Source organism: Budorcas taxicolor, chromosome 2 (assembly GCF_023091745.1).
Source record: "Budorcas taxicolor isolate Tak-1 chromosome 2, Takin1.1, whole genome shotgun sequence".
Lineage (NCBI taxonomy): Eukaryota > Metazoa > Chordata > Mammalia > Artiodactyla > Bovidae > Budorcas > Budorcas taxicolor.
In genome coordinates, this window is record NC_068911.1 from 128,957,180 (window position 1) to 128,984,444 (window position 27,265).

Below are 27,265 nucleotides of genomic sequence, written 5' to 3' on the forward strand. Positions count from 1 at the left end.
TATATTAAATTCCAAAACACCTCTGGTAAACAGAGGTTTACTAAAAACGTGGCTGAACTCAATTTGTTGCTCATGCCCATAAGATGGTTCATGTAATTCACAAAAAAAATCTGAACTCAGAAATGTTTCTCTCAACCTCTATACTTGATTCAAAATTTCACACCAAAGCTATTCCCACCATCATCAGTTTAGGTTTCCAGAACCCTCATCCTGTTCTCTGGAATCTTTCTAGCAAATTCCATGCTCCTACTTAACTGGCTTTAACTTTACAAAGTCAATGATGCCTGGCAGTTAAGGCCTGCTGTCTCTGAATTACCAGAGCTGCCAAACCTAAAGCTAGCTCTGCTAACACGGACTTTGTCTTTGCATCAACCTAACCACACAGCAATTATGAAGTGTCAGAAGTCTGTTTTGTCAAAAGGCTATCATCTTAAAACAAACATTTAAATTGTTTCCTGATAAAATAGAAACAAACTTCAAACTATTCAAGCCAACACATTCAACAATTCTAAATTAGCTTTTGACAAAGAATGATAGGATTCATTTGCAGAATTCATTTGCTGCGTAACTTTAATAGTTCAATTCCACAGTCAAGATGTCAGTGATGACATACAGTAGAACAAAGCATTATCTTTCCCATTATCTGACCACAATGCAATCATGACACGTCAGGTTAATACAAATTGTTGCTTCTAGTTGCATTTGTTTATTACTAAAAATAATGACTTGAAGTCATGTTAGACAAATGTGAAATAGAATATCACCACTATGTATCAGAATTCCTGGTAACATCATTTAGAAGTCAAAAATGCATGCCATTGTTTTTAATCACACAGGATATATTTTAAAATCTCCCACAGTCATGAACATGAAAATTTTTATAAGCTACAAGGTCAAAGTTTGCATTTTGCTGTTAATTAATCCCACGGACAGAGGAGCCTGGCAGGCTACAGTCCATAGCGTCTCAAAGAGTTGGACACGACTGAAACGACTTAGCACACATGGCCTATCTTGCTTACTCTCATAAAGAAAAAAGAACAGTTATACTTTATGTTTCTACAAAATACTTCCCATGAAAAGTTACCCCAATCTTAAAATATTTGCCCTTTTAATCAATATAATTATGATTCATACCATCTTAAAATGCACACATTATACTGCAAATCCATTACTGGTGGTATGTGTGTGTGCATGCTCAGTCAATGTCTGACCCTTTGCAACCGTCTGGACTCTAGCCCACCAGGCTCCTCTGTCCATGGAATTTTCCAGGAAAGAATACTGAAGTAGGTTGCCATTTCCTACTCCAGGGGACATTCCTGACTCAGAGATAGAACTTGCGTCTCTTGTGTCTCCTGCCATGGCAGGTGGATTTTTTACCATTGCACCTTGCAAACCCATTACTGCTAGTGCGTAGTTGGCTGCAACTCTATAATTATATTAAATAACAATGTCTAGGAATTTTGTACATTTGTATTAATTATACATACATTGTTTCCTTTAAAATTACATATGTTCACATAGACTAAATGCTTTCCAAGTATTTCTCAGCAGCAAGGAATTTTATTCCTCAGTAGTACTCAGTTTCATACAATTAAAACTGTGGGATGGAACTCAAATCACTAATCACATGGCTAAAGTTTTACAAATCATAAAATGTCCTTTTTCATGTGTGCAAATGATCAATTATTTTAGTAAAACAGGCAACTTTTTTTCCAGTTGATGGAATCAATCAGTTATTGGAGCTCTGTAAAGACGCATGGTCCTGAGATTTACAAACAGGAAATGAATGAGTAAGAAGTTACTTGAGTTTCTACCTTTAGATTCCCGGCAGCGGTAAGCACTGACTTCACGGCTCTCATTCCATAGTCATAGTGATGCTGTGATGACAACTGCTCTGAACACAGGCGATATGTAGCCACAATCTTCACTGACAGTGGCCGAGCTGTGACAAAGCCACAGGAGTATAGGACGATTTCAGCAATCATAGCGTAGTCAGGCACCATCATTGCTACTGTCCGAAAGAGCGCCTATGGGAGTGGAGAAAAGGTGCTTTTATAAACAGGCCATCATGAAGACAGCTTGACTCTTTATAACATGCTACAATGTTATAGCTTTTTTGCAATAATATTGTTATAATATCCATATCCTATAGGTAAAACATTTTAAAATGTGACTTCTTGTTATTGTTATATAATGAAGAAATCATTAACTTTCTATCCAAATATTTTTTCTGAAATTATGCTTTGAGAACACTTCAAATTTCTGTCATACTTAGGGTTTTGGTGAATTATTAACTCAAGTATTAAGTATCCATTATGTTCTATTCCTTTGTAGAAAGTGACATGTTACAAGGAAAAAGCATTAGACTCTGCTGAGATGTTGGGTTTCTCATTGGAGCTGTTAGAAAGTGGCTGGTATTGGGAGACTGTGCTCTAAGTGAAGATCTCTAGATATCTAACTGATTAAGGTAACTCCTAATAACAAGGGTATGTTACATAAGTGATGAATTTTGAGATATTTTTTAACCTTTTTGCGTCTTCAGCCACCATGTCAGTTCAAGCATAATAAAGGGGGAAAAGCTGAAAACAAGTACGGGATGATTATTACTAGAGATAAATCCATTTTCCTAATTCTAAGATAATTTTTCCTCATGGTACTTTAAATGTTGTGGGACAAATGTTGTGTGATGTAAGGCAAATAGAAAACTGAATATATTTGGAAAAAATAAGAAAATTTAACTTTAAAAAGTGAGTTTCTATCAGGACTTACTTCAGTGGCTCGAGCATGAAAACATGGCTGTCTTATACTAAAGCAGGAGAACAACACTGTTACATAAAATGACAATATATTCAAATAATGAATAATAATTGTACGGAATGGCAGTCACGTTCAGACAGGTTATAAATACCGTTTGGGAACTAGCTAAGTTACCGAAAACACAAGGGAGGGAGAGAATAAGGACATTTTGCCTTAGTGATCTGTTATGATACTTAATTGAGAATAAAAGACTTGCATCAAGCAAGATAGTTCCAATGCATTACATTAATTACTAGCTAGAGGTCTTAGCACTGCTATTTTATCAATAAGTTTAGCGTTCAAGAAAGGAAAGAATAAAATATTAAAAGTATAGAGCATGAACAAACAATTTGTAACAGAGATGCTTAAACATGTGCTTAAAACTACTACATACCTGGGGGGTGGAAATGCAAGAGAATTACTATAAAGATGGTACCTCTTTTAAAGGGTAGGTTCTCAACAACTTTTTTTAATCAATAAAATAGAGAATGAATGAATGAACTGGTGATTTAGCTGGTCAATGCCTAAGTTAGGGTGATACAAACTTTCTTTTGTGGTTGTTCAGTCACTAAGTCATGTCCAACTCTTTGTGATTCAATGGACTGTAGCACGCCAGCCTTCTCTGTCCTCCACTATCTCCCAGACTTTGCCCAAATTCATGTCCATTGAGTCAGTGATGCTATCTGACCATCTCATCCACTGCCTCCCCCTTCTCCCTTTGCCTTCAGTCTTTCTCAGCATCAGGGTCTTTTCCAGTGAGTTGGCTCTTTGCATGAGGTGGTCAAAGGATTGGAGCTTCAGCAAGAGTCCTTCCAATGAATATTCAGGGTTGATTTCCTTTGGTATTGACTGGTTTGTTCTCCTTGCTGTCCAAGGGACTCTCAAGGGTTTGCTCCAGCATCATATTTAAAAAGGATCAATTCTTCAGCACTCTGCCTTCTTAATGGTTCAACTTTCACATCCGTCCGTACATAACTACTGGAGAAACCATACCTTTGACTATAGGGGGCCTTTGTGAGCAAGGTGATGTCTCTGCCTTTTAATAAGCTGTCTAGGTTTGTCATGCTGTCTAGGTTGGTCATAACTTTTCTTCCAAGGAGCAAGTGTCTTTTAATTTCATGGCTGCAGTCACCACCTACAGTGATTTTGGAGCCCCCCAAAATAAAGTCTGTCACTGTTTCCACTGTTTCCCATCTATGTGCCATGAAGTGATGGGACAGGATGCCATGATCATAGTTTTATGAATGTTGAGTTTTCAGCCAACTTTTTCACTCTCCTATATAGCACATTAAAAAGCAGAGACATTACCAACAAAGGTCCATCTAGTCAAAGCTATGGTTTTTCCAGTGGTCATGCATGGATGTGAGAGTCAGACTATATAGAAAGTTGAGTGCCAAAGAATTGATGCTTTTGAACTGTGGTGCTGGAGAAGACTCTTGAGAGTCCCTTGGACTGCAAGGAGATCCAACCAGTCCATCCTAAAGGAAATCAGTCCTGAATACTCGTTGGAAGGACTGATGCTGAAGCTGAAACGCCAATACTTTGGCCACCTGATGCGAAGAACTGACTCATTAGAAAAGACCCTGATGTTGGGAAAGACTGAAGGCAGAGAAGGGAACGACAGAAGATGAGATGGTTGGATGGCATCATGGACTCAATGGACATGAGTCTGTGTAAACTCCAGGAGTTGGTGATAGACAGGGAAGCCTGGCGTGCTGCAGTCCATGGGGTCACAAAGAGTTGGACACGACTGAGCAACTGAGGTTTTTCATAACTTTCCTTCCAAGAAGTAGGCGTCTTTTAATTTCATGGCACAGTCATCGTCCACAGTCATTTTGGAGCCCTAGAAAATAAAACCTGTCACTGCTTCCACCTTTTCCTTCTATTTGCCATGAAGTGATGGGACAGGATGCCATGATCTTAGTTTTTTGAATGTTGAGTTTTAAGTCAGTTTTTTCACTCTCTTCTTTCACCCTCATCAAGAGACTCTTTAGTTCCTCTTCACTTTCTGCCATTAAAGTGACATCAGATACGTATCTGAGGTTGTTGGTATTTCTCCCGGCAATCTTGATTTCAGCTTGTGCTTCATCCAGCACAGTATTTCACATGATGTGCTCTACATATAAGTTAAAAAAAAGCAGGGTGACAATATACAACCTTCTCGTACTCCTTTCCCAATTTTGAACCAGTCCATTGTTCTACGTCCGGTTCTAACTGTTGCTTCTTGACCTGCATACAGGTTTCTCAAGAGACATGTAAGGAGGTCTGGTATTCCCATTTCTTGAAGAATTTTCCACAGTTTGTTGTAATCTATACAGTCAAAGGCTTTAGCATAGCCAATGAAGCAGATGTTTTTCTGGAATTCTCTTGCTTTCTCCATGACCCAACAAATGTTGGCAATTTAATCTCTGTTTCCTCTGCCTTTTGTAAACCCAGCTTGTACATCTGGAAGTTCTCGGCTCACATTTTGCTGAAGCCTAGTTTGAAGGATTTTGAGCATTATGTTGCTAACATGTGAAATGAACACAACTGTATGGTAGTTTGAACATTCTTTGGCATTGTCCTTCTTTGGTGCCGGAATGATAACTCACCTTCCCCAGTCCTGTAGCCAGTGCTGAGTATTCCAAATTTGCTGACATACTGAGTGCAGCATTTTAACAGTATCATCTTTTAGGATTTGAAATAGCTCAGCTAGAATTCCATCACCTCCACTAGCTTTGTTCATAATAACACTTCCTAAAGTCTGCTTGACCTCACACTCCAGTATGTCCAGCTCTAAGTAAGTGACCAAACCATAGTGGTTATCTGGGTCATTAAGATATTTTTTGTACAGTTCTTCTGTGTATTCTTGCTACCTCTTCTTAATCTCATCTGCTTCTGTTAGGTCCTTGCCATTTCTGTCCTTTATCATGAGCATCCTTGCATGAAATGAAAGGGTAATTTAGTGCTTTAAAAATTAATTTGGATTCTGGCTTACCCCATGGCATACTTTCTTATGTGTTAAAAAAAAAAAAAAAAACGGGAAAGTATAGATCCAGGTAAACTGCCAGAGCTTGAATAAATTCCAGTACATGCAATCGGTGTTAGCATTACCCTCCATGTTTACCTCAGCAGAAATAAATAATTGAGAATAATTATTCTACTGACTCTGCCCTATAGGGTGGAAGAAGGGCAATACATAAGGAATTATAAATACTTCCTAGAGGAGGCTTTCAAAGAACTATATGTTTGGAAGAACAACAACAACAAAATCTCAAGCAGTAACTTGTTACCATTTCTTGCTTTAGAAATTAGAAATAGATTTCATAATGTTGTGACCTGTTCAGAAATGAGCTAGGTTTTACTTGAGTGAAATGGAGGATTTAGGATCTATTTCACTTTTTTTCTCTGTACTAATGGAGTGTTTCACACTCTTACTCTGAGGAAAGCTATGTATCAGAATGTTAGCATTTGCAAATCCTCCTGACTGTAGGACAAAACCCTCAATGAACCCCTGACTTCTTGTTCACCTGGAACACCAGACTCCCTCAAATCTCTCCAGACAGTCACACGTCCTTCAGCTCCCTACTTCTGCCTTCTGTCATGCAGAGCAGCCTTGTGTCACAGAGGCCAGGCTCTGTCACTGGAACTGAGCCCAGTTTCACTTGCATTTTCTTCTTCTTGTGCCTTTAGAGTCGGATGCCACAATGTATCATGTTATTGACTTTGTGACATCAGAAGATATAGAATATGCCTATTTTCCATACTACCCAAAGCAATCTATGAATTTAATGAGATCCCCATCACATTACTCATAACATTTTCCACAGAACTAAATCCTAAAATTTATATCACAAGGGTGTGACATGACTTAGTGACTGAACATAGAAGACTCAGAATTGCCAAAGCAATCCTGAGGACAAAGAACAAAGCTGGAGGCATACCCACCCAGACTTCAGACAATACTACAAGCCTCCATTAATCAAAATAGCAGGGTACTGACACAAAAACAGACACATCAGTGGAACAAAATAGAGAGCCCAGAAGTAAACCCACACACCTACAGTCAATCTTTGACAAAGAAGGCAAGAATATACAATAGAGAAAAGATAGTCTCTTTAGCGAGTGGTATTGGAAAAGTTAGACAGCCACTTGTAAATCAAAGAAGTCATAACATTCCCTCCCATTTTACACACACCAAAAGTGAAAAAAAAAGTCAAAATGGCTTAGAGACTTAAATATAAGACAGATACCATAGAACTCCTAGAAGAAAACACAGGCAAAACATTCTCTGACATAAATTGTACCAATATTTTCTTAGTCTCCCAAGGCAATGGAAATAAAGGCAAAAATGAACAAAAGGGAATAATCAAACTTAAAAATTTTTGCTCAGCAAAGGAAATTATAAACAAAATGAAAAGACAACCAATAAACTGGGAGAAAATATTTGCAAACAATGCAACCAACAGGGGCTTAATTTCCAAAATATAGAAACATCTCATATAACTCAACAGCAAAAAAGCAAACAACCCAATCAAAAAATGAGCAGAAGACCTAAATAAATATTTCTCCAAAGTACACATACATATGGCCAATAGGCATCTCAAAAGATGCTCAACTTCTCTAATTAGTAGAGAAATACAAATCAAAACTACAGCAAGGTATCCCCTCACAGTGGTCAGAATGATCATCATATAAAGGTCTACAAATAATAAAAGCTGGAGAGGGTGTGGAGAAAAGGGAACCCTCCTTCATGGTTGGTGGGAATGTAATTTGTGCAGCCACCACAGAAAACTGTATAGAGGTATTCCATGAACTAAAAAGAGTTGCCATATGCTCCAGCAATCCAACTCCTGGGCATACAGCTGGGGGAAAAAAAATGAAAATTCTAACTTGAGAAGATAAATGCACCCCCATGTTCACAGCAGCACTATTTACAAGAGCCAAGACATGGAAACAACCCAAGTGTCCATAAGCTGATGACTGGAATAAGAATATGTTATATACATACATATATATATATGTGTGTGTTTAAGAATATGTGAGACATATACACATCATATAGAGAGAGAGAAAGAGCTATCACAACGGTGATAGGTGAACCACTGCAGTAAGACATGTAAGAGAATACTGAAGAGGAGTGGGAGCAAGGCATGGCCATAGCACTGGCCAGGAACGGCAGGAGTTACAAGACTGGTTTTGGTAAGTGACTGAAATCGCTGGGTGAAGAAGAGGGAAGCTTCAAGGATGATCCTGAAGACATGAAAACACTTTCTGGGTCTCAGCAGGCTTTAAATAGATAGTTTTCAGACACTCAATTATGTCTGACACTCTGCAGGCCCATGGGCTATAGCCTGCCAGGCTCCTCAATCCATGGAATTTTCCAGGCAAGAATACTGGAGTAGGGTGCCATTTCCTACTCCAGGAGATCTTCCCAACTCAGGGATCGAACCTGTGTCTCTTGCTTCTTCTGCATTGGCAGATGGACTCTTTATCACTAGTGCCATCTGGGAAGCCCATATATTTTTATCTATATATCTTTCATTTCAGGCTAAGACATTTTTCCAAATTGTTAGGTACTTCCAGATGTACTTGAAAAGAGATGTCTTATAGCAGCTCTAGCCAACCAAGAAGACTGCACAAAAGGAATGAAAACAACAAAAAGCTATTAGAATTTGAGAACAGCTTTTGACCTAAAATAGAAAGAAACTACTCCAAGCACCACTGTTTTAACATGCACAATAAATAAAACGTGGAGGAGTCCACACAGGGCATTAACAGACTCAACCCATGATGGCCCCCGTTTTTTACTGATTAACTGCTCACAGATATTTTGCCTTTACGAATACTTAGGTATTCAGATCAATCCTGCCGAATAAAAGAAAACCAAGAGTGAATAAAAAAATTAGACCAAAAGAGCTTTCCAAATGTATCAGTTCAGTTCAGTCACTCAGTCGTGTCTGACTCTTTGCGACCCCATGAGCCGCAGCACGCCAGGCCTTCCTGTCCATCAACAACTCCCGGGGTCTATCCAAACTCATGTCCATTGAGTCGGTGATGCCATCCAACCATCTCATCCTCTGTCGTCCCTTCTCCTCCTGCCCTCAATCTTTCCCAACATCAGGGTCTTTCCCAATGAGTCAGCTCTTTGCATCAGGTGGCCAAAGTATTGGAGTTTTCAGCTTCAGCATCAGTCCTTCCAATGAATATTCAGGACTGATTTCCTTTAGGTTGGACTGGTTGGATCTCCTTGCAGTCCAAGGGACTCTCAAAAGTCTTTTCCAACACCACAGTTTAAAAGCATCAATTCTTCCACATTCAGCTTTCTTTATAGTCCAACTCTCACATCCATACATGACTTTGTTGACAAAGTAATGTCTCTGCTTTTTAATATGCTGTCTAGGTTGGTCATAACTTTCCTTCCCAGGAGTAAGCGTCTTTTAATTTCATGGCTGCAATCACCATCTGCAGTGATTTTGCAGTCCAGAAAAATAAAGTCAGCCACTGTTTCCATATCTATTTGCCATGAAGTGATGGGACCAGATGCCATGATTTTAGTTTTCTGAATGTTGAGCTTTAAGCCAACTTTTTCACTCTCCTCTTTTACTTTCATCAAGAGGCTCTCTAGTTTTTTTTTTTCACTTTCTGCCATAAGGGTAGTGTCATCTGCATATCTGAAGTTATTGATATTTCTCCCGACAATCTTGATTCCAGCTTGTGCTTCCCCAGCCCAGCGTTTCTCATGATGTACTCTGCATAGAAGTTAAATAAGCAGGGTGACAATATACAGCCTTGACATACTCCTTTTCCTATTTGGAACCAGTCTGTTGTTCCATGTCAAGTTCTAACTGTTGCTTTCTGACCAGCATACAGGTTTCTCAGGAGGCAGGTCAGGTGGTCTGGTATTCCCATCTCTTTCAGAATTTTCCCCAGTTTCTTGTGATCCACACAGTCAAAGGCTTTGGCATAGTCAATAAAGCAGAAATAGATGTTTTCTCTGGAACTCTCTTGCTTTTTCGATGATCCAGCAGATGTTGGCAATTTGATCTCTGGTTCCTCTGCCTTTTCTAAAACCAGCTTGAACATCTGGACGTTCATGGTTCATGTATTGCTGAAGCCTGGCTTGGAGAATTTTGAGCAATACGTTACTAGTGTGTGAGATGAGTGCAATTGTGTGGTAGTTTGAGCATTCTTTGCCATTGCCTTTCTTTGGGATTAGAATGAAAACGGACTTTTTCCAGTCCTGTGGTCACTGCTGAGTTTTCCAAATTTGCTGACATGTTGAGTGCAGCACTTTCACGCATCATCTTTCAGGATTTGAAATAGCTCAACTGGAATTCCATCACCTCCACTAGCTTTGTTCATAGTGATGCTTCCTAAGGCCCACTTGACTTCACATTCCAGGATGTCTGGCTCTAGGTGAGTGATCACACCATTGTGATTATCTGGGCTGTGAAGATCTTTTTTATACAGTTCTTCTGTATATTCATGCCGCCTCTTCTTAATATCTTCTGCTTCTGTTAGGTCCATACCATTTCTGTCCTTTATTGAACCTATCTTTGCATGAAATGTTCCCTTGGTAGCTCTAATTTTCTTGAAGAGATCTCTAGTCTTTCCCATTCTGTTGTTTTCCTCTATTTCTTTGCATTGATAGCTAAGGAAGGCTTTCTTATCTCTCCTTGCTGTTCTTTGGAACTGTGCATTCAGATGGGTATATCTTTCCTTTTCCACTTTGCTTTTCACTTCTCTTCTTTTCACAGCTCTTTGTAAGGCTTCCTCAAACAGCCATTTGGCTTTTTTCCAATGTATATTGGAATGTATATTTTTTCCAAATGTATATGGAATAAAAAGTCACAAAATGCTTCTTAGATGAAGGAGAATTTACCAGTTTCTATTTTTAAATTATACCTTCCTTCACAAAGGCAAAGTACTAAAACATCACATCAAGCAAAGAAAAGTGCAAGGAATAGAAATACCACAAAAATTCTTGGCAGCAGTTGGTCCAATCAAAAGATTTTTTGGTGGAAAACAAGAATACCTCACCTCATATAAGAAGCTGTCATTCTAAAAATGTGAATAATGGAAGGAATGTAGGACTTAGAGTCAGAAGACTTGGTTTTGGATCTGCAATTACCACTGTATTATTATTCACCTTTTTTTCTCCATGCACTAGCCATAAACTTGCAGTTCACCAGAAAAGGATATAAAAGGTCTAACAAAGAAATGGGGGAAAGGTCATATTTCAGTAATAATCAAAGTTTTTTTTTTTTTAATGAAGATTCTAGTCTAGTCAATTAGCTATTTTGTTCTTACAAGAAAACAAACAGTGCTATGTATTAAGGAGAACTGAAAATTGATATAGGACGTAAATTGTTTCAACCTCTGTTAGAAGGCAATTCAGCAACCCAGCTCTTGGTCCTATGAATCTCCTAATGAAATACCTTAAAACAGAGAAATGCCTTAAGTAAAAATTTCCCATTTCCCATTGCAGTATTATCTATAAAGGAAAACTAGATACAATGTAAATTTCAAACTGTAAACACAGTTCAATAAACTTATTTACAGTTTGAATCATGTTCATAAAGATAGAAAAATGCCCATATTATAATATTAATAGGAACAGACCTTCCCCCAGTATTCACAGTTGTCTGATTTCAACATTTAATATTGAGGAATACCACATAGTAAACAGTAGAATGGGTACCTTTTCCAATATTTCCTATGTTTTCCAATTTTTATACTTACCATCAGTTTTAAAACAGAAGTTCTAGAAATTGCATATTTTTTAAAGGTAATCAAAGCTTTAAAATTTTTCTAAAACAGCTGTCTAAAATATAACATCTAAAACTGTTTTATGTAAAATTCAAGAAGAGCATGTTCTTTTTATATATTAACTTTGTAAATCACAACAAGGGAACCGATTACATAATTGCCTTTTCTGTACCTTTAGATTATCAGGCAGCTCGGATCGTCCAGCATATCCAGGGTTCATTGTTATAAAGACAGCACACGTGGGGTCAAGTTTTAATTCAGTTCCTTCAAACACTAGTAAATCAGCACCTGCATTAATACCTGTGGGTCATCAAGGATGAAATGACTTAGCAATTCCACATATAAATGGGACTCGTGCCATTCATTATGTCCTATATTTCTACTGTTTCCACACAACGCAGAGACAAACCAGTCCATTACCTCTTTGGATAGTAAGAATTTGTTGAGCAACCACAGACAGCACTTCCAAATCAATTCTGTTAAACTCATCAAAGCAAGCCCAGGCACCACAAGATAACAGTCCCTGGGAGAAAAGAGTAATGAAAATTTTCAATTTTATCTGATTGAATATTACATTGAAATGTTGTATTTTCACCTCATCTCCTCACAGATTTAATATCCTATCAAGGAAATTGCTTATTCACCTTTATCTTTAAAGACAGCTTACTCTTTTATTACCAATTCATTATTCTGCATGAATAAAGAGTTTGATGAATTGAAAATTTTTCCAATTGATTTCTGTTTTACTTTCTCTGTGTATCTTTTGGCATTTAGATGCATATCTATAATTTTAAAGCCTTTCTTATTTTTTAGTTACAAGTTGATTTTATTCACTTTTTCCTTACGGACTCCATAGAATGGATTGTAATAATCCTTTAAATAAGGTGACTCCTGTTGTCAATGAGACTACCCTGTAACCTGAGTACCTTAATGACCAGCTAACACCATCGGAGGCCCCAGCTTGCAATTCTAACTTACAGCTACCTCAAAAGTAACTATGTGCCATTTGGTCATAGTAAAAACTAGAAAGTCAGACTTGAGTAGCTGAGTCCAAATTCAAATTAAATTCTTTAAAAATGCAAAAATGATTACTGAATGTACATTCTCTAGACTGTATATGTATGTATGTGTATTTCACTAAGCTTACCTATAATATGCAGGACATGATGCATGGCACTTTGTATATATCTTTTATACAAGGAAACTAAGGCTATGTCACATAAGATGCTAAGTATTTAGTACAATGCCACATATCTAATAGTGGCTAACCTTGGATTTGTGTACAGTTCCATCTATTCAAACACACTGGATTAAACATGAACACCATGCATGTCAAAGAATAGTACATTTCCAATATTTAGTGAAGACTCTAAGACTTAGAAATCTAACACATGACATAATAAAAGGATTAGAAATCACAGAGAACAAAATGCTTATGAATTCACGTGTTCAGAGTTATACAGATTGTGAGGTTCTAGTAAGATCTCTGTCTTTTTAATTCTGTACCCCTATTATTCAGCATGATCCTAATATAAATTGTCCATATAATCAATACTTATCAATAACAAAACAATATTTTAATATATGAATCTATATCAAAGAATTAAGAATATTATTATATAGATTTGAAAACTCACTGCATACCAGAATTTTCTTGAAACATTTAGGAATATAATGGCTATTTAAAGTACACAGGGAATTTTTTAGATTTGCTGATTATTTCTTTAATAAGCATTACAGTGAGGTTGTATATCATTATATAGGATGATTGAAATAGCTACTGATCATTCAAAGGTTTTCTTCATATTTTACTTATTATAATATTTTCCTTTATTTTACTATCATTCTAATTGTTTCAGTGTCACAAATATAGAAACTTCTGATGTTCCAAATATTTTATTAAATGACTAGGCCATATTTCAGTCAGGAATAGTTTACTCATAGGGTAGGGTTGTTATGTTTTGTTAGTGTGAGTAGTTTTTTTAATCCTAAAACACATTTATTTGTTCTTTATTTATAATGTTTTCATACTGTGGGATAGCTTAGTAATTTTTTTAAATTTATTTTTTTTCAGATTTTATTTTATTATTATTATTTTTTTTCCTTTACAATATTGTATTGGTTTTGCCATACATCAACATTATTTTTAATTGCAGGACAATTGCTTTACACTATGGCATTGGTTTCTGCCAGACATCAGCATGAATCAGTCATAGGTACACAAATGATTTGAGTATTTTTTCAATGTTAACTTTTTCTGGAGTTATCTTTGAAAATTAAGGATTAAAGAATCATTAAATTGTAATTTGCAAAGTATACAAAAATATAAAATAAAAAAACAAGTAAGTGGAACTCATAATCCCACATGGATAATTTTGTGTTCAATTGTGCCACCTAATATTTTAAGGAACAACAAACTATAGCAACAAAGCATCAAAATGACCAGATGCTCAAAGGTTACTCAATGGACTTAGCCAGAGACTTTATATCTTTCACTCCTCTTTTTGCAATCTTACCAACTCGTAAGAGTGGGAGTCTGACTCAGAATAAGAAAAAACAAAGGGATTTCAAGTTCACCAAAAAGATTAAATAGAATGTGTCTATAAAAGTAAATTATTGAATCATAACTCATTAATAACAAAGTCTTTAGAGAACTCAGTATTTACAGGATGCAATATAGCTCAGTTGGTAAAGAATCTGCCTGCAATGCAGGAGACCCAGGTTCAATTCCTGGGTCAGGAAGATCCATTGGAGAAGGGATAGGCTACCCACTCCAATATTCTTGAACTTGCCTTGTGGCTCAGTTGGTAAAGAATCTGCCTGCAATGCAGAATACCTGGGTTCAATTCCTGGGTTGGGAAGATCCCCCAAGAAGGGAAAGGCTACCCACTCCAGTATTCTGGACTGGAGAATACCATGGACTATACTTATGGGGTCACAAAGACTCGGACATAACTGAGCGACTTTCACTTAAAATAATGGTTCTCAAACTTCTAGTTGCCCAGTGTATTGAAGGGACACCACTCATTCATTACTATCAGGAATACTGACCCTTTATAAAGCAAGGACTGAAGAGGGAGGTAGAAAGTGTGAAAGTGTTAGTCAGCTCAGTCATGTCCCACCCTGCATCCCAAAGGACTGCAGCCTACCAGGCTCCTCAGTCCATGGAATTCTATGGCAACGATACTGGAGTGGGTGGCCATTCTCTTCTCCAGGGGATCTTCCTGACCTAAGGATTGAACCTGGGTCTTCTATGTTGCAGGTGAATTCTTTACTATCTGAGAGGGAGGTAGAACTCCTTCTCAAATAAGCTTTTGATATAACTCTACTTACAGCAAGTCTTTTATATGCATCAAATTATGTTTCATTATAAAAAGTCTTTCTGAGAAGTTATCATATCACAAATGAGGAGTACACTCAAACCTTAAAGAATTTTCCTAGAGCCAGATAGTCCAACCCATCAGAGCAATTGAAAACAACACATTGCTTGGCTACAGCTTTGGCTAAATCTTTAGTAGTTTCAGTCTTTCCAGTGCCAGCTGGCCCCTCAGGTGCTCCTCCAAGGTGCAGATGAAGGGCTCCAAATAAGGTTCTAAAATATAAGAAATAAACAATCTTTGTGTAATAATGTGATTTTTATATACATTCAGAAAAAATTTAAATCAAGAGCCAAATTTTCTACTTCCTCACCAAAAATTCCTTCCTTCCTACTAACCTATGAAAATCTTTGTCTGTTTTATATTTTACTTCTGAATAGCTGTATATGTGACAAAATCAGAACAAACTCACCTTTGAAATTCAATGCTGACTTCTGGAGAATTCAGTTGATCCTGAACCATCCAATTACCTTACTGCAAGCATACGGAAATGCTACATAAAAAATGATAACTTTGGAAATATAGGACCATTTTTGAGAGAACGAAAAGCAAATTATCAAAGAAAAGACAATGCATAGCTGGAAAAGTAATTAGGTGCTAAAGTTGTAGAGGTGCACATTGGTTTGGAATTTGTAAATGAACACAAGTGCATTTATACCCACACAGAAACAAAAGTTCTTAGAACTGAGCAAGCTGAGGAGCTGGAATGGATTCACTATTTAAACCTAGAAGATTTGAAAGGTTGCCTTGGGTGTAAATGGAAACTAAAATTACTTCAGCAGCCTATTCAGGAGACAAAGAAGAGTCAATGAAGGGACAGGAAGCTTATACTCCATGCAGTGCCCAGTGAGAAATCGACATCATTCATAAAGGGTGCCATCAAATTTCCATTTCCTGGTAGCTCAGCTGGGAAAGAATCCACCTGCAATGCAGAAGACCCCAGTTTGATCCCTGGATCAGAAAGATCTGCTGGAGAAGGTAATGGCTACTGATAGGCATATGAAACCAAACTGAGAAATTAGCATTAAAATTTTGTTCTGGACAAGAGAAAACCCTAGAGCCCTTCACAGAGATAAATGTAAAACTGTTCCACATGGACACCTCCGCAATTGAGAAATGGAAGACCACCTGGGGAAACAATCCTACTAAAATGAGCTCACAGTTAAAACCAGAAAGAGAGATCAAAATAAGAATCAGACTTGCAATGACAAAGGCAATTAGGCAGTTGGACAATGGTCTGAGAGGGCTACTGTATATATGGCACTCCGCCTTCTTTGGTATTCTGGTGGTTTAGGAAGATTTTAAATAAAAAGCAATAGACATCGGACAACTGTGAGGAAAAAAAGAAGTCAATCTTATAAAAGAGGAAACTGGAAATCTAGCAATGAAAAATATAATCTCTGAACTTTTGAAAATTCAATGAACAGAATAAATAGCAGAGAAAACATACAGAAACAGAATTATGCACACTAGAAGATAAGTAGGAGGAAATCATCCAGGGAAAGAGGCCAACAATAAGAAAAAAGAAGGAAAAGAAAGGGGAAAAGGCAAAATTCTAAAAACAATGGCTGAAAATTTGCTAGAATTGAAAAAGATATTAACTAGAAAAAGTCCCAAGTAGGATATATAAAAACTCCTTCACATCTAATAACATCCAGTGAACATCAATAATAAAGACAAAACCTTAAAAACTACAACGGAGAAAGTTACTTATAAAGGAATAAAACTAATAATTAGAATAACAGACTAGTCAGCAGTAGCAATAAATGCCAGTAGAATAATATCTTTGGAGAGCTGAGGGGAAATTACTGTTCATCTACAGTTTTACACCTAGCTAATCTATTGGAAAAGACCCTGATGCTGAGAAAAATTTAGGGCAGGGGGAAAAGAGGGTGACGGAGGATGAGATGGTTGGATGGCATCATCGACTAAATCGATGAGTTTGAGCCAACTCTGGGAGACAGTGAAGGACAGGGAAGTCTGGTGTGCTGCAGTCCATGGGGTAGCAAAGAGTTGGACACAACGGAGAGACTGAACAACAACAATATCGTGAAGACCAAGAAAAAAAGAAGAGCAAGATGCATTTTAACTTACATGCAGAGTATATCATGCGAAATGCAGGGCTGGATGAAGCTGGAATCAAGATTGCCAGGAGAAATATCAATAACCTCAGATACGCAGATGACACCACCCTTGTGGCAGAAAGCAAAGAGGAACTAAAGAGCCTCTTGATGAAGGTGAAAGAGGAGAGTGAAAAAGTTGGCTTAAAGCTCAACATTCAGAAAACTAAGATCATGGCAGCGGGGCCCATCACTTCATGGCAAAGAGATGGGGAAACAATAGAAATAGTGACAGAAATAGTGACAGACTATTTTCTTGGGCTCCAAAATCACTGCAGATGGTGACTGCAGCCATGAAATTAAAAGACGCTTACTCCTTGGAAGAAAAGCTATGACAAACCTAGACAGCATATTAAAAGCTACAATAAACCTATTAAGTAGCAGAAACATTACTTTGCCAACAAAGGTCCATACAGTCAAAGCTATGGTGTTTTCAGTAGTCATGTATTTACGTGAGAGTTGGACCATAAAGAAGGCTGAGCACCAAAGAATTGATGCTTTTGAACTGTGGTGTTAGAGAAGACTCTTGAGAGTCCCTTGGACTGCAAGGAGATCAAACAAGTCAATCCTGAAGGAAATCAGTCCTGAATATTCACTGGAAGGACTGATGCTGAAGTTGAAGTTCCAATACTAAGAGCCAACTCATTGGAAAAGAACCTGATGCTGGGAAAGATTGAAGACAGGAGGAGAAGGGGACAACAGAGGATGAGACGGTTGGATGGCATCACCAACTCAATGGACAGGAGTCTGAGCAAGCTCTGGGAGATGGTGAAGGACAGGGAAGCCTGGCATGCTGCAGTCCATGGGGTCACAAAGAGTCGGACACAACTGAGCAACTAAACAAAGAGGCATTTTTAGATAAATACTGGTATAGCTCACTACTTGCAGAGCCTCACTTAAACAATAACTAAAAGTTATTGCTTCAGAAGGAGAAAAATTAAACCAAAAATTAGACAAAGGAAAAAGCCATGGTGAGTAAAGATGATGATAAAATTTTTGGCAAATCTACCTATGCTTCCCTGGTGGCTCAGAGGGTAAAGCATTTGCCTACATTGTGGGAGACCCGGGTTCGAACCCTGGGTTGGGAAGATCCCCTGGAGAAGGAAATGGCAACCCACTCCAGCCTGGAAAATCCCATGGATTGAGAAGCCTGGTAGGCTACAGTCCATGGGGTCACAAAGAGTCGGACACGACTGAGCGACTTCACTCACTCACTTCACTCACCTACATATTAGTTGTAAAAATGTGTAACAGTATATAAATAGAGATCAGCTTGTATTAGGATTTTGACTAAACCCCCAAGCTGGGAGCTTTAAAATATTTAGTCAAGAGGATGCCTGCAGTTTCTGCTGATGGCGGAGTAGGAGAAAACAGGGACAGTAAGAAAGATGCACTCTTACTGATGGCAAAACACATGTGCATCATCTGACAAGATCTAGATCCCACTGGTAGGGAGCCAGCCTTGAGTTAAGCTGAGTGGGCCCAGGTGCAGTAGACCCACGCAGAATCAGAGTAGACCCCAGGAAGAGGGTCTGTGTGTAGTCGACCTCAGTAGAGGCTGAAGCAAAAGTCACCAGCAGCCAGCCAGAGAAAGCATTTTCCACAGGTGGGACGATCAGGTGACTGAGGGCTTCCCCAAATCCACATAAACATCCCTTGGGACATCTGGAACATCTGAACGTGTGCCATCATGGAAGGAACTAGATAGCAAAAGATAGTTGTCACCCCAGACACCTGTCACCTGTAAACCGACCTCTTCCTTTCCTTCACCTCTCCTCTATCAACTTCCAGCACTGGAGAAGCCAAAAGAAGGGCTACTGAGGGGAGGGCGCAATGGATAGGGATAATAATGACAAAAGGTTGACCACATTTATCAACACCTTCCCAAACGCAGGCCACAAGCTTGAGTCAAGCTTGAACTGGGAGGAAGGGACGTTTTAAATCGGATGAAAAATAGTAACTGATTTTATACCTAAATGGACTTGTAACATCTGAAAAGAATAACTCTATTTATTAATATATTAGAGTCACCAGAAAGAGTAGGGAATATCCGAGAAAGAGTAGAGTATCCTAGATTTTATCCATAAATGGGGATACTATTTGATAGAGCAAGTTTAAAAGAATAGTGATAAAAAAGGATAAAACTGCTTTCTGCTTGCATCCTGAAACTAGTTTAGTCAATAAACTAGTTATGTTGGAAGAAAATGAAAAAATGAAGTTTAATTTAGTATTTAACAAATCTGGAATATGGTGAATGGAAACTGGAAGTTAAAAATAAAGGTCTTTTATTATTCAGAAGGACAACAGAAAATAATGTACATGTAAATACCTATGAGATATATAATGGAGATATCTACCAGTATGTGTGTGGTGAAACCTTACAGGAGAGAGGCCTTGGCTGGAGGCACTGGTTTGGGGATCTTCAGGATGCAGGCTGTTAAAGCCTAAAGAGTAGAGACTTCCCTGGTGGCCGAGTGGCTAACTCCAAGCTCTCAATGCAGATAGCCCCGGGTTCAATTCCTGGTTAGGGAACTAGATCCCACATGCCACAACTAAGAGTTCTCATATCACAACAAAGATCAAGCCTCCCACATACCACAACTAAGACCGTGTGCAGCCAAATACATAAATAAATAAGTTTTTTAAAAAGTCTAAGAGTAGATGAGAACATTCAGGAAACCACGAAGCATGACACAAAGCACTCCATGAAAATACAATTCAAGGGATGAAACAGGATGCCTCAAATGATCCAAAGGAACAGTCAAAAAGTTTCAAGAAGGAAGGAGAAACTAACAATGTAAAAAAGCAATAGCACTGCCCAATAATATTTAGGGCTGAGAGGTCTAGAGCCGAGAGGAAGAAGTCAGCAGAGAAAGAAATTGAAGTCAAGTTGAGAAAAGAATTAATAGTCCAGGAAAGATAACAGAGGATATATTTTGGTCCTTAAAAAAATTAAATGATCTAGAGATGAGTGAAAGTTTTTTTTCCAATTAGATCTTTAAATTAATGAGTTTACCTGTAACATCTGTCTGTGAGTGGAGTAATAACCAGCCTAGGGGAATTGCCCAGATATTCATATCCATATCGTAAGCCAGCATTGATCATCTTTGTTTCTAAATTATTTTCCTAATATAAATCAGATAAAATGAAGTTAGCTTAAACTGTAAAATTAAAATACTATGAAATCTCAAGCTCTTTAATAAATAATAGCCATACTATAAACAATATCTTTAAAATTCACTTTTCAGACATAATTTAATTCAGTAGAACAATTCGACATCTAATTTCCTTGGATAAGATTTGAAGTCACTGGCCTCAATTTTTCCCATAGAACTTTGGAAAATATATTTGTTCTTTCTCGTATTTTCTTTCACTTTGCTAACACTACTTTATTAAGGTATAACTGACATACAATATTATATTAGCTTTAGGTACATAATGATTCCATTTTACATTTATTACAAAATGATCATCATAATAAATCAACATTTATCATCATACATAGTAACAGAATTTTTTCCTGTGAGACCTTTGAAGATCTACTCTTAGCAACTTTCAAGCATACAAAACAGTATTATTAACTATTGTTGTCATGCTGTATATTACATCCCCATGAATTACTTGTTTTGTACTTGGAAGTTTGAACCTTTTGACTCCCTTCACCCATTTCTCTCACCTTTCAACCCGCACCCCCAGCCTTTGGGAACCCCCAGTTTGTTTTCTTTATCAGCTTGTTTCGTGTTGTTCTTTGTTTTATTTTCTTTTGATTTTTAGATTCCACATATAAGTGAGACCCCATGGTATGCGTTCTTTATTTTGGATTTAACCTCTTATCAGATATATAATTTGAAAATATTTTCTCCTATTCAGTAGGTTGCCTTCTCCTTCTGTTGATGGTCTTCCCTGATGTACAAAAGGCCTTTAGTTTGATGTAGTCCCACTTGTGTGTGGGTTTTTTTTTTTTTTTTTTTTTTTGCTTTTGTTGCCTTTGATTTGGGTGTCAAATTAAAAAAAAAAAAATCCCTATTACCAAAGTCAAGGTGCTTACCTCTCTAAGAGTTTTATGGTTTCAGGTCTTACACTCAATTCTTTAATCCATTTTGAATTAATTTTGAGGTATGATGTAAGATAACAGTCCTACTTCATTCTTTTGCATGTGGTTTTCCAGTTTTCCCAACACCATTTATTAAAGAGATTGTCCTTTCCACATTTTATATTCTTGGTTCCTTTGTCATAAATTACCATATATATGTAGATTTATTTCTGGACTCTGTTTTGTTCCAATGATCTATGTGTCTGATTTTATGGCAATACCATACTGGTTTTATTACTTCAGCTTTAGCTTCATTTATTACTTTAGCTTTGTAATATAACTTGAAATCAGGAAATGTGATGCTTCCAGCTTTGCTCTTTCTCAAGACTGCTTTTCTATTTGGGGTTTTTCCTGTTTCCATAAAAATATTAGGATTGCTCTGTTTTTTGTGAAATATGCCATTGGAATTTTGATAGAAATTGTATTAAATCTGTAGATTGCTTTGAGAAGTATGGACCTTTTAATAATGTTAATCCTTCCAATCCATGAACACAGATCTTTCCCTTTATTCATGTCTTAAATTTCTTTCATTAGTGTCTTATAGTTTTCAGTTTATAGGGCCTTCACTTTTTTTGGTTAAATTTATTCCTAGGTATTTTTCTTTTTTTTTTTAGCAATTATAAATGGGATCAATGGCAACCCACTCCAGTACTCTTGCCTGGAAAATCCCATGGACAGAGGAGCCTGGTAGGCTGCAGTCCATGGGGTCGCTAAGAGTCAGACACGACTGAGCGACTTCACTTTCACCTTCCACTTTCATGCATTGGAGAAGGAAATGACAACCCACTCCAGTGTTTTTGCCTGGAGAATTCCAGGGACGGGGGAGTCTGGTGGGCTGCTGTCTATGGGGTCGCACAGAGTCGGACACGAATGAAGCGACTTAGCAGCAGCAGCAGCAGCTTTCTTAATTATTCTTTTAGATAGTTCATTATTCTTCTCTATTTTCAATCATTTATTCCACGAGTTTTCACTATAGAGTATTATCATCATCACCATTTTATATCTAAGGAAGCTGGTGCCTGAAGAGAGCAACTTAACTTGCCAAAGTCACACAACTGGTAAGGGGAAGATATAGCATTAGAAACTATGATTCCACAGTCTGAACTCCTAACCACTATGCACACAGCCTCATATAGTGTTCCAGGGTTCTGGTTCTTTTATCTCTTCTCCTTCCACTCCATACATCCCCAAAACCTTTCACAAAAGTGACTATGATGAGAATTTTCGAGTCTGTATCTCCAATCATCAGCTCTCTCTTCCCACTCTCAACAGGCCGAACCTTGTTCACTGTACTGTCTCTGCTCCTCCTGCTTCCCTGATGGTGACTGCCATCACCAGCCACCCAGATCCGCTGATAAAAGCCTTCCTCCAGATCATATTTCAGGTTCCTTCAACTGATCAATATGAGAAAAGTTTAATGACTAAATCAGACTAAAACATTCTGATTTGTACATTCTTTAGATGTATCAGGAGTCAAAAAAAATTTAAACTGATTAGTTTCAACATTTTGCAGATTCAGCAAGCATAATGACTAATTTCAACTGAGTAAGTTTTTATAATTCCTCACAGTTTGTGTGTGTCTATATGTGAATATTTATTTCTATGTAACTATATATTTGGATATAGATACACACATAGTTTTCCTACACATGACATACAGTTTTTGGCTGCCTTAATCTTCAATGTGGTGAAGGCTTGTTTGGGTATAGTTAGCCATCAGCAAGAAAAATCCTATATTACCAATACTATCACCGATGTGAGCTAGCAAGTACAAATTAAACAGTTGTGATCTGAAATTGCTGTGTAATAACATTCAGTAATATTACTTACTTGCCAATAGTACCTAAGCTGACTTAACCACTCAAAGTCCGAGTCATCATTAACTTTCTTTTTAACAAGTGTTGTGAGAACATCTCTAGCATGGACATCCAGCACCACAAGGGCTCCCAGAGTAACACGATTTTGCTTGGACAATTTGCCACGAACCAAGGTGACAATATCATCAATTTGCTTGTTACATCTTTCCAAATATTCCTCAAGGGCCTGAAAGAAAATAAGATATAATTACTCAATGTGGTCAGAATCCCTTTGAACAAAAATTTGTTGACCTAGCACACATACAGAGTAGAGTATTATCTACATTTTTACCATAACTTGCAATACTACATAACTTAAAAATAATCAATTTCTTTTTACTACAAAGGTATTAGGTTTTCAATGGCAACGATCTTTCAGTTGAAAAATCTTTCAGTGGGGAAGACTGAAGGCAAAAGGAGAAAGAGGCAGCAGTGGATAAGATGGTTGGATAACATCACTGACCCAGTGAACATGAATCTGAGCAAACTCCAGGAGATAGTGGAGGATAGAGGAGCCTGGAATGCTACAGTCTATGAGGTCCCAGAGTCGAAGATGACTTAGCAACTGAACAAGAAAAATAAATTAGGTGAACAATCTCAATCAGGCCAGACAAAGTAAACATACATGGTCTGTGGCTATCCAACATCCTTCCCTCTCTGCTTTTCAGGCCTGTATGTTCTGTGGTTGGGGTGAGCTGTCAATCATATTGTCCCATCTCCAAAGCAACATGAAGGAGGGAATGTGTGACTAACCAGAGCAAATCACAATTCTTTCCAAGGACTACTATACTGATAGGAAGAAAAGTGCTTCTCACAAGACTTGGAAGACTGAGTACACCAATCTGAAGTTACTGAAAGCCTCCATCCTCACTGCAGAATAAAGCCCATAGAGACCAGCAGAGATGAAAAACAGACAACAAAAGAGAAACTGCAAGAGTGATGAACAGAGATCCTAATTCCAAATGCTCTATCTTAGATCCCATGAGTCCTTCTAGTACTCACAGGGAGCTGTGAGTACCAAAAGCTTCTGAGTAGGATTTGATGCTGGGAAGGACTGAGGGCAGGAGGAGAAGGCAGCGACAGAGGACGAGATGGCTGGATGGCATCACTGACTCAACGCACATGAGTTTGAGCCAACTCCGGGAGATAGTGAAGGACAGGGAAGACTGGTGTGGTGCAGTCCATTACATCACAGACACGACTTAGCGACTGAACAAGAATTAACTATTTACATTAGCAGAATATATTTTTACTTTACTGGAAAAGCCAGACTTAGGACTAAAATTTAGCTTCAAACTGGGATAAATTAAGTTTTTTAGGAACTATATCATATGAATCAATGAGAATTCAGATTGGCTAAATTGAATAAATCATGATACCAAATTGTTTTTGTTATATTTTCTTCATTGTAAACTGTTCTGTACAGTAAACTAATGAATCTAAAAATAACTACTATTATATAATCTGCCAAAATAAATCTGGTCTGGAATAAAATACTTTTATCATACCTCAGTTCAGTTCAGTTACTCAGTCATGTCTGGCTCTTTCCGATCCCATTGACTGCAGCACACCAGGCTTCCCTGACTATCACCAACTCCTGGAGCTTGCTCAAACTCATGTCCATTGAATTGGTGATATGCACAATGATACATTTACTCAAAATCATATACATATTTTCAATAACCCAAGTTTTGATTACTTCATGCATTTTTAGCCCCTCTAATGCCTCATACTGACTAGTTCCACAGTCAATATTCTTTGAATAAATAAATGGAAATGGATCCTGAGGGGAACAGGTCCTCTGGGAGCAGGACGTACAACAAGGTGCCATTATAGCATTAAGCTCTAGACAACTCGGGGTGTCTGCAGCGAGTGGAAATGCCTAGTCTTCTCTGAGGCTGCCAAGAAGTCTCCAGCTACTCAAGTAAAGTAATTGGTTTCAGATGTGAACCACACATTAATTAAGGAAAAAGTTATCAACATATAAAACACAAAAACATATGCTATCCTCCCAAGATAGAACTACATATTAAATTTTCTTAAATCATCAGTGCTTTCAAATACTAAAACATGTGCCCCTCCTGATGCTGCTACAGAACTTAAATAAATCAAATATGCATGCGATGTGACAGGGACAAGGCACACAGGAGCAGATGAAGGGCATATTGATGCAGAGTATTCACAAGCAGAGGAAAAAGAAAAGGATTGTTAAGGACACATACAAAGCTTAATTTCATGGAATGAAATTAAGCTATGTAAAACACCACAAAATACAACAGAAGAGAACAATCTAGCAGGCAACAGCAAAGACTCTCTAAATCCCACTAAATTACAGCTTTAGAGGACCTACATCTATGAAGCTGAGTTCCCCTGGAATAACAGTCACTCAAGGCATGGATTCTCCGTTTGTCTTTCTGTGTGAATAGTTCTATATGTGTACCATAAGTGACAGAAAAAATGGAGTAAACTAATAAATGAGTGAATAAATAACCTCATCTCAGTATCAGTGGATACTGATGTAAACCAAGGTGGGGGGGGAACTATTTGTATCTTTATACGATATGGTAAGAATTGCAGGCAGATAGTTTCACTTTTCACTTTCATGCATTGGAGAAGGAAATGGCAACCCACTCCAGTGTTCCTGCCTGGAGAATCCCAGGGACGGGGGAGCCTGGTGGGCTGCCGTCTATGGGGTCGCACAGAGTCGGACACGACTGAAGCGACTTAGCAGCAGCAGCAGCAGCATTTTTGAGGAGAGGACACATTGAAATGGAATGACTTGAACTGTGTGTCTCTTGAGATTCAAATTATGCTTGGGAGGTAAGTAGAAACAAGAAAGGTTTACACTTAAATCCTCTACTTCAACTCCTACCTATTCTTATCAGAGAAAAATATGGTTTTGGCAGACGGGTGCAGTTTAATTAACACCACATTTAAACTGAAGAAACATGGAAGATGCCCGTGAATTTGCCCAGTTTGCTCACAACAAACTTGTTTCTTTGTCCCCTCTATTTCCCACAACAATGAATGAAGAAGCTGTCCTGGTGGTTTGGGGCCAGCAAGGAGTAAGAACCAGAAGGCTACACGTATCCCCAGTAACCCACACTGGCAATGGAGGAATCCCTTTGTGTGGGGAGGTGGCTGAATGGTAGCTTCACAATGAGAAGACAAAATGAAGTTTCTGGACTCACTGGGGAAAAAGGAAAAATGCACATGGAGACAGAGAGTCAAGAGTCCAGGAGTATCCAAGGGCTTATTGCAGTAAGAGAAACCCTTATCCCCATGCTTTGATTTCCATGAAGAAAGACTTTTTCCCCTAAAATCCCTGATTTCCTGCCCCATATCTTTATTCTTTCCCAGAGGAGAAGTAAGTGGTAAGTTGGAATGAACTAAGCATGTGTTACTCAGCTTGTTCCTCTATGACATCTGCTTGCTTACAAGGAATACAAGACTCTCAAACCCAACACTCAGTGTTCCCCAATACCGTACAGACAATAAGCCCAAACTCCACGTAAAAAAAACATGTTTAAAATTCATGGTTTAAAACAACATTTGCAATTGCTGGATTCTGATTGGCCCATCAGTCAAGTGAAAGTTGATCTGCTTGAAATCCTACTTTAAGGATAAGAATGTTGCACTGAATGCATTTTCTGTTTTTAATTAATAATAGCAATTCAATTAATAATAGTAAATTCATATATCTGCTAGAATAACTAAAAACAAGCTTTACTCAAAATATTAACCAAAAAATAATAGAAAAAATTAAAATAGTCAAAACAAGTCAATTAATATCTTCTCTTCATAGGGCTTCCCAGGATCTCCTTGCAGTCCAAGGGACTCTCAAGGGTGTTCTCCAACACCACAGTTCAAAAGCATCAGTTCCTCTGCACTCAGCTTTCTTCACAGTCCAACTCTCACATCTATACATGACCACTGGAAAAACCATAGCCTTGATTAAACGGATCTTTGTTTGCAAAGTAATGTCTCTGTTTTTCAATATGCTATCTAGGTTGGTCATAACTTTCCTTCCAAAGAGTAAGCGTCTTTTAATTTCATGGCTGCAATCACCATCTGCAGTGATTTTGGAGCTCAAAAAAATAAAGTCTGACACTGTTTCCACTGTTTCCCCATCTATTTGCCATGAAGTGATGGGACCAGATGCCATGATCTTAGTTTTCTGAATGTTGAGCTTTAAGCCAACTTTTTCACTCTCCTCTTTCACTTTCTGCCATAAGGGTGGTGTCATCTGCATATCTGAGGTTATTGATATTT

At 37.9% G+C, this 27,265-nt stretch overlaps 1 protein-coding gene across 1 annotated transcript in view; it reads right to left on the bottom strand.

Annotated features, from left to right (window-relative positions):
• Positions 1–27,265, bottom strand: part of DNAH7 (dynein axonemal heavy chain 7) — a 254,731-nt gene that overhangs the window by 132,454 nt on the left and 95,012 nt on the right. Inside the window, exons 23-28 of the mRNA XM_052658581.1 lie at positions 22,968–23,180; positions 20,061–20,170; positions 14,971–15,139; positions 11,968–12,070; positions 11,720–11,847; positions 1,815–2,027 (exon numbers count right to left, since the gene is read on the bottom strand). Coding sequence (XP_052514541.1) covers positions 1,815–2,027; positions 11,720–11,847; positions 11,968–12,070; positions 14,971–15,139; positions 20,061–20,170; positions 22,968–23,180 — 936 coding nt within the window. The remainder of the gene's footprint in view (positions 1–1,814; positions 2,028–11,719; positions 11,848–11,967; positions 12,071–14,970; positions 15,140–20,060; positions 20,171–22,967; positions 23,181–27,265) is intronic.